Genomic DNA, 8,809 nt, shown 5'->3' on the forward strand with positions numbered 1-8,809 from the left:
TCCATTTTTTCTTTTAGAAAAAAAAAAATGTTATGATTTAAGTATTGGTCAAAATTTAACGGAATTTACAAAAATACCCATGCCTGAATCTTTGAAATTTTTATAATTGTTTTTAAAAAAATAAACACATAGGTATTTTAAGAATTTTGGCAGAATTTAACGGCAAATCCTAACAGAATATACACTTAAATGAAATTCTCCCTAACTTTTATTTAAAAGATAGAGTATGTATATTGAGCCTTCACCATCTCATTTAAAATTTAAATGAAGCCTACAATTTTTGGGTATGTTTGTTAACGTACTTTGAGAGTATTTTTTTGTTTTTAGTTTGAAAAAACTGTTTTGACCGGTTACAATTATTTGTCTATTTTGAATTATTAGTTAATATATATATATAGCCATTATATTCTTTTAAAAGCTAATCAAAGAAAAAGTAAATAAATATATTTTTTTTAAAAAAAAAAAAAAGAAAAAAAGAAAAGAAAGGAAAGAAAGAAAGAAAGAGTTGTAGGCTCTTCGGATCTTGCAGGTTTGGGCTTGGCCCAGATATACAGAGCACAACTGGTGTGGAATTCCCGCTTCATTTTTCAAATGCCCGCCGTTTTTGTGCATACGTCCCTCTCTCTCTCTCTCTCTCAAAACCAATCTTTTATCTTTTTCTTTGAGAAAGTAAATCAAAATAATAAAAGCCAAACTAAATTGTCATTCTTCTCATTATCGATCCATCAGTCTCAGAGATAGAGACGGATAGAGAGAGAGAGAGAGAGAGAGAGAGAAAGATGCGGAGTGAGTTTTCTAGGGTTAGGGTTAGGGTTTCAGGTCATGGGTTCTCCTGAACCCCCTAAGATCAGCACCGCCACAACCGCCTCATCAGAGTCCCCTCCAGTCCAAGTAAATTTAGTCTCTCCGATTCCTATAGTTTCGCTGTCTTTTTGTAGAATGTTTTCTAGGACTTGATTTCTTAGTTCCTGGATGTGTTCCGTTCGTAACTCTGTTGTAGATCTCACTTTAATTTTGTGGTTATGTTACATTTTGTATTTGTTTGTGATTTTGAGTGAGGAAGTGATTTTTTAGTCGATGTGGTAGGGTTTGGGGCTCTTTGAATATAGGGTTCGTTAGCATTTTTCATCAATTAAATTTTGTTGGTGGGATTAGGATTAGGATTAGGATTGGGACAAGGCAATTTGAGCTTTTTGTCTAGCAATCGGTGATCAATTTTGAATGCAGTGAGTTCCATGGGTAAACAAATTTGCTTTATTAGAAATGGATTTCCTTATGGTTTTTTACCGGTTTGGTTTGATTTGAAGTAAACATGGTGAGGGTTTTTAACTGATGTCATTGCTTTTTTAGGGATGTCTGAGAATTGGTAGTCCTGCAAATATCATTTCTGTCTGACTGTCTGTGTGTGTTACCAGTGCTTAGACTTTCAACTAATTTCGTTGCAGATATATCATCTGCAAAGGGCTTTGTTTGTTGTTTGCTCCTTTGGGTTTATCATAAGGAGCCGTTTTTGGTTCATTCCTTGCTTGTTTTCTCAAGAAAACTGAGTATAAAGATGACATTTGACCTTCAAATTTGATGCTGTTAGTGCATAAGCAAATGAAACAGTAAGTTAACTAAATCAGACCAATGGTACGTTTGCTAGTCAAGTTGAGATTCATTGCTTGCTTTAAAACAAAATAATAGGAATGTATAACGTTTCAATTCTCTTTTTATTTTTCCATCTTGCTTCAGTATCTTACCAAGGAAAAAAATATTCAGTAATCCAAGTTTTTATTCCTCCAAGTGTTGATGCCCTCACAAGGATTTATGCTTTGTATTGACACAGCAATTTTCGTTTGACATGGAGAACCCTGTGCCACGAGAGAAAACTAATTAAGAACTTTCAAATGTTTATCCTAACTCATGTGTATTAGTTGAATTCTGGGATTCTTCTTTCTGAAATTTTCAATATTAACTTAGACCGGTGTATCCGTGGAACCAATTTTCTGGTTTGGGAAGAACATGTCCTTAGCATTGTGGAGTTAATTGCTCCTGCCTATGAATGGGGTTTCATTTACAATATGATGAACAACAAATGTCTTCCTTATGACTGTTTCCTTTGATTTCAGGATTCCCCTTTATTTACCTATATAAACAACCTATCGCCGATTAAGCATGTCAAGGCTGCACACGTAGCTCAAGGGTTTTCTGGACTTAATTCTCCTCCTCTTGTATTCACATCACCGCGCATAAGTTCACAGCATGAAACAAGTTTTCTGAAAAGGTCTGTGATGCCTTGGCTCTTTCTTTTCTTTTTCTTTTTTCTTTTCTCTCTCTCTCTCTCTCTCTAAAAAATTATAAATACTGTATTCTCTTATTTAAAGATTGATTGACATGAATTATTTTTGGCATCAACATTGATTACATGACAATTATATGCTTATCAGGCCTCAGTACCCTCAATTGTCCAGTGCAGAACTATCTCATAATGATGGCAGCGACAAGAAATCTGCTGATGGTCCCAGTGAATCTGAAAAATATGTTACCCAATTATGTAGGCAATTGATCGCTGATGCTGATGCTCATAAGGACTGTGATATTAACAAGTACTCTCAAGCCCAAACCTGCAGTTCCTCTGGATGTGTTGCTGAGTACTTGGCCGATCAAGTAGCGGTGGACATTGTGAGTTCTGCAGATTCAGCCAATCCATCTCTTAAACAATCTATTGATGTGGCTGAATCATCACTAAGTGAGTTAACTGACTCAAAGAAAACCATAAAATTTGACGATGAAAATGACAAGGGAAAAAATGAATGGACAGAAGTGGAGCCACCTCTGGTTATGTCAGAGAAAGCTGCCGAGGACCTTCAAGGAAAGCCAATAGATGATGTTAAGCCAGCCAAAAATGAAGAGGAACAAAGGAAAGGTCAACAACTAATGAATGAATTGCTAACCATGGAGTCTGATGTGTCTGTAGACCATAATTTTAAAGGACAGCGATTTGAAGATTCATGCACTCAGGTAACACAGAATTCTGCATTCTACATTTGTTGGGGGAAAGGATGATTGCAATTGTACTCCTTGACCACTGTCTGAAACATTACAGATTGTTCAGGCATATGAAGATCGTGGTGAGAATGTGGCAGCAATCTTGCATAAACCTGTTGGGAACATTAACCTGCATGACCCTGAAGAATAATTTAGCTCATCTTCTTTTCATCTGCCAACTTTCATCTGTGTACATCTATTGTTCTTAAAATACTATAGGCAATGTTTGTTAACCTATTCTCCAAGTGTTTTCTGTTTGAAAGTCACTTTTTTCAAACACATTAATAAACAACTCAAAACACAAAGCACTTTTTATAGAAATTTCCACACCTCTTGGATGGGGTTTTAGCTTATGTTCTTAATTTCTCCTCAAAATCTTGTGGATCTTGTTAACTTTTTAGATTTCAAACATCATTAGGGCGGTTGCATCTCTTGTATACTTTTCGTGTACGAGAGCTTTGCCTTTTCTTTTAATAAATTATTATTCCTCAAATAAAAAAATATTTTGACAAAACAGTTGCTTAACTTTTGTAGGGGTAGGACTAACTTATTATCTAAAAAAAATTAAAAAATGATTAGAATGGTTGTGTGGCCATCTTCATTGGAGAGGGGTGGTTGCAAGGCCACTACAATAGGCTAAGAGTAGCCGCGCGGTCATCCTGACTAGATGGAGTTGGCCGCATGGCCACCTTTGTCTTAGTCATAGGTGTCTGTGGCCGCACAAACACTCTTTTTTTATTTCTTTTTCCATGTAAGGAATCAATTCTATATTTGTTTAAATTTTCTCAAAATAAGTAGGTGTACTCCATAGAAAACATTTACTCAAATGTGGACCCCACCGGAAAATACTTCTAAAAACACATATCATATTTATGTCACATTAACACACTTTTTTAAACCAAAAAAAAATACTTTCCATATTTTTAAACCAAATATATTAACAAATATAGCCATAGTCTCTATTAGATTTGGAGCTGTCGTCTTAGATGAGTATACGATCGAATCTTAAATCTTATGCATTTTATACTAGACATTGATACTAACATGTTTGTACCTTAGATCCCTTTTACATTTTTACTTTAGTATGCATATAATCTTGTGCTTCAAAATGGTAATATCACATAGTGGACTAAAAGTCAACCTCAATCTATGAAGCATCATGCTATGGCTTTGTGGTTCTCAAAATGGATATAATGCTAACATCGTTGTATAGCAACTTTGGCTATCCTACATTAAGGGCAGAACCACCTTCAATGGCTACCTAGATTGGGAATTAGATAATCCAATCCGAACATCATGAGCTAAAACTTTACCCAACATCATAGAAGATTTGAAGGAACTTCAGATGAGAAGGTGAGGGTCGTGAGTTCAATTTGTATCTTTAGAAATTGGAATAAGCTGTGCTTACTAGACAAGGAGAGGTAAATCATTGATTAGAACAGCCCCAAGCAAATCTTCTAGAGAGCATTTTGAACCACAATTCCCTATGGAAAGGCTGTAGGAGATACAGGGAAAAGAGGTATAGGTTGTGGCAAAAGGTGCTGGTCCTTGGATGGCACATAACTACTCATGGGGGATCTTTTTTATGCATTAGCCTCACATGGTTGTGGTTTCCAGAAAGGTGTTTCTGAAGTTTAACTGGGACATTCAGGGAAATTAAGGCTCAAGTATAAACCTCTATAATATACCACCATCACAAGTTCATTCCTTTTTCTTTTTGTTTTAGTGTGCCATTAATTGAAGTGCTTGCAGCAGATATAATTTGTTAAACATAATGCAAGCATGGTCTTGTGGCTCTACTTGGTAAATTATAAAGGTGTTTTTCGCAATTTTGATACAAAGCCATTAACACAAGCAAACGAAGCAGCTGTTTGGATTTTTTTTTTTTTTTTTTTTTTTTTTTTTTTTTTGGTGTTATAGAAGCCTACTGGGACTTTATTTTTGCACTAGACTGACAGTAACAGTTACTGTAGGCCAGTGAAAACCAACGTGGCATACGTAGACGTTGCCTTCAGTTTGAAGAGGCTCCACTGAATTTTGTTGGAAACCATGCTAGTTCCTTGGATCCTACTGATAAAGTGACCAACTCAAGGTCACCTGCCACCAATTCAGAATTGGAGGGTTTGGAATCTTCTGCAGATATAAATGCAGCTTCCAGCAAGGGTGAAACATTTAAATTTTCCCAATCCAGGACTACTTTACTTCCTCAGTATAGAGGAAACTCTCCCTTAACAGTTCCCAAGCCATCGGGTATTGGCCTGCACTTGAATAGCATTGTCAGTACTGTGCCATTAGGGCAGGGTGCCATTGCAGACTTGAAACCAGCAGAGGGGCATATGTCATCAGCTGTCATTAGCTGTCATTCATTAGAGAATACAACAAGTTGCCCAATTTCCTTTATTGCTGAAGATGGGAAGGACAAGAGTAAGTCTTCAGTTGCTGCAAGTTCTGCCACTTCTGAGTCTCCCAACTGTAAAGAACCTTTGGATTTGTTGAAGCCTGTAGAGCATCATGCAACTCCACATGATAAGAGGAAATTTTACTCTGAACATGATGAAAGTTATGAGTACCGCCAACCGAGTCCCAAAAAGAAAAGGTGAGTCCAAGTTTTCTTTGTTTATAGTCTGATATTCCATCTCAGAATATGTAATTGTTTAGTTAACCACTAAATTTGGAATGCTTCCGCAGGAAGAAAACTTCGAGCACCCTTGATAGTGATGGTTGCAAGCGTTGCAACTGTAAGAAGACCAAATGCTTGAAACTGTAAGTAAATTCATGTCTTAAAGTTTACACTTGTTTATATGTTTGGTCATATTATATAATTTATTTCCCTTTTCAGTTATTGCGATTGCTTTGCTGCTGGAATCTACTGTGCTGAACCTTGTGCTTGCCAAGGGTGCTATAACAGACCTGAATATGAAGATACAGTTCTTGAAATCCGACAACAAATTGAATCCCGTAATCCACTTGCATTTGCTCCCAAGATTGTACAGCCTGTCCCTGAGTTCAATAATGGGGTATGAAATCCTTTCAGTTCAATTTTATTTGCATACTTACTTAGCAACTTGATTATCGGATTTTCGCTGCATAGGAAGATGAAAATCGAGCAACACCATCTTCAGGGAGGCACAAAAGAGGCTGCAATTGTAAAAGGTCAATGTGTCTCAAGAAATATTGTGAATGCTATCAGGTTTGAATTTTTTTACTGCATAACATGCCATCATGCTTGCCAATATATTTGTGCTCCAATCACTCTAATTGAACTTTTATTGGCTTCATTTTCAAAAGGCTAATGTAGGATGCTCTAGCGGATGCCGGTGCGATGGATGCAAAAATGTTTATGGCAGGAAGGAAGGTAGGAACATGCCTTACGAACTGATGTTTCTTAATATGATCACTAAATAATCCTCATAGTATTGTCATTAAAATTATCAAGTTTGCATTGTTATGAATAATTGTATAAGAAAAGGAAAAAGAGGAGTATTCCATCCATATTTCAAACCCCTTTTAGTAGAAGTGTATTATGAGATGGCAAATAAAGATAAATGTTTAGGCCTCAATGTCTGTTTGTTTTCTGTTTTTTTTCATAAGTAACCAATATATCATTAAAAGCGTAAGGCACCTCATGTACATAGGAAGTATACAAGAGAATCCACCTAACTAGTATGGGCAAAAAGAACAAGAAAATCATGATAACTAATCACCAATGTCTATTTGGTTTTTAGAAGTTCCATTACCTTATATATGAAGATGAGCGCGATCGGTAACATGTTTGCATGCCAAAGAAAATGGTCTGAAATCACTTTCAGTAGTGTCTTAACAATAAATTTATGTCGCTGACTTTTCAGAATATGTTGCTACTGAGCATGTTGTGAATAGAGAGATGATTAGTGACAGAGCTGGTGAGAAAAGATTTGAATGCACATTTGATGAGAAGCTGGAAATGGTGGCAACCAAGAAAGATTTCTTACATGCTGAGTTGTATGATCTGCGCAACCTCACTCCACTGACGCCTTCATTTGAGTGCTCAGAGTAAGATCCCTTTCATATTGACATCTCACTTTTTCTCAGCAAAAAGAAATACAAAAAAGATGTCGCAGTATATTCTGAAACTATGCTAGATCATAATAGTTAACTACTTATTTGCTTATTGCTATTTTTTCGTCCCCCTCCAGTCATGGAAGGCCTGATCGAAAATCCCAACCTTTTACAAGAAGATACCTCCAGTCACCTGAATCTGATCTTGCCATCTTGTCATCTTATGTGGATTCTACAAAATCTTCAAGAACTTTGGATAGCAGTGACATGCTTCTGCAAACAAATAAAGAATTAGTAAATGCTGGTTATGATTGGGGAGTGGATTACAACAATGCGGAAATAATGGACCAATTCTCACCAAGTGATGATGCAGCTGCAAATATGTGCCATCTAACGCCACTATCAGATCCACCCTTGATGACCATGTCTTCTTCAACTTCATCCAAAACAACGGACTGGTTAAACATTTTTCAACCCTCTCCCGGAACTGGCTATGTCTCATCAGGTGGTTCCCTTCGTTGGCGTAGTTCACCAATTACTCCCATGGCTAGGTTGGATGGGACCAAATCAGTCCAGGGGATTGACCCTGACGGTGGGATTTGTGAGATTCTGGAAGATGAAACTCCTGAGATATTGAAGGATAATGCTACACCAATTAAGTCTGTTAAAGTAAGTTCCCCAAATCAGAAGAGAGTTTCTCCTCCTAAGAGCCATTTGCATGAGCTTGTGTCAAGCTCTTCAGGGGGGTTGAGAAGTGGCCGCAAGTTCATATTGAAGGCTGTCCCCTCTTTCCCACCTCTTACCCCTTGCATTGATTCCAAAGGCGGTGCAAATTCGAAAGCTATCAACTTTCAAGATAAGAATAGCAGCAAATGAGGGACGTGTCTGGAGATTTTAGTGAGTCATCGTTTTTCTAATTTGGTTTTTGAGCTGTATTACTAATCTGTATGCTAATCTTTATCTCTTTCTTGCTTCAGCACACTCCAGTCGGGCCTGTGCTGTTGGGCTTTTTGCATGATCACAGAAGAACATTGCAGAAAGTCCTATGGGTTGAAAAACTGCAAAACCTTGCTTATGGAGACGCCTCCTGAGCCCTACAAATTTTCTAACACATCAATTTATAATTGTCAAAGTCATTTGCTACTGTAGTAAACAGGTCTACAAGTAGTCCAGTGGCCTCTTGTTTCGAGAGCTAATGCACAAAATTGGAAGGATCATTGCTGCTGCATTCTCATCTCTTGTCTTAGTTATCATGTTCCTAATTTGTATCTTTTTTATGCTTAATCGAATGTTTCAAATTGTTGTTCAATTGGGTTTGATTCTTAGAGAAACAACCAATGTAGGAAGTCCCAATTCAATTGGGCAAAAATAAATTTTTTTCCATTTTCCGAACACAGTTGAATCAGTGTATTTGCTGCTTTTTCTTCTTTTTTTTTCTTCCCATTTTATGTTATTTCCCGCATCATCTACTAAGATCCTCCTTTTTGTACATGATTTTATCATGTATGCATGCCCCCCCCCCCACTTGGTATGACTGTACTGTCTTTTGGAAACTTTCATCTACTGGTAATTCATGTGTAGGCCCGTCGCCAGCTTTAGGAGATCTTAACTCGATCATGTCTTCCTCTCGAGAAGAGTGGTGACAAAGTGTTTGGGTCACCCTCCCACAATGCTTTTCTCATTTGTGCACCAGAATGGCATGGTAGATTTGGGATTTATGATCTATTTGTTTTGTCGTAAA

General features: G+C 37.1%; 1 protein-coding gene across 2 annotated transcripts; it reads left to right on the forward strand.

Moving 5' to 3' along the window:
- The first annotated feature begins 636 nt into the window (after positions 1 to 636).
- LOC133871795 (CRC domain-containing protein TSO1-like) lies at positions 637 to 8,464 on the forward strand. 2 transcript variants are annotated; one of them, XM_062309214.1, is made up of 12 exons: positions 637 to 891; positions 2,112 to 2,266; positions 2,430 to 2,731; positions 2,804 to 3,003; positions 5,004 to 5,626; positions 5,719 to 5,793; positions 5,870 to 6,047; positions 6,122 to 6,220; positions 6,319 to 6,385; positions 6,879 to 7,062; positions 7,206 to 7,965; positions 8,046 to 8,464. In XM_062309214.1, the coding sequence occupies exons 1-11, from the start codon at positions 823 to 825 to the stop codon at positions 7,942 to 7,944; spliced, it is 2,691 nt and encodes an 896-aa protein (XP_062165198.1). In that variant the 5' UTR covers positions 637 to 822; the 3' UTR covers positions 7,945 to 7,965; positions 8,046 to 8,464. The 2 variants fall into 2 exon arrangements, with proteins under 2 accessions (XP_062165198.1, XP_062165197.1); XM_062309213.1 differs by having other exon boundaries at positions 2,430 to 3,003.
- The last annotated feature ends 345 nt before the right edge of the window (positions 8,465 to 8,809 follow it).

The sequence above is a fragment of the Alnus glutinosa genome, chromosome 6 (assembly GCF_958979055.1).
Source record: "Alnus glutinosa chromosome 6, dhAlnGlut1.1, whole genome shotgun sequence".
Lineage (NCBI taxonomy): Eukaryota > Viridiplantae > Streptophyta > Magnoliopsida > Fagales > Betulaceae > Alnus > Alnus glutinosa.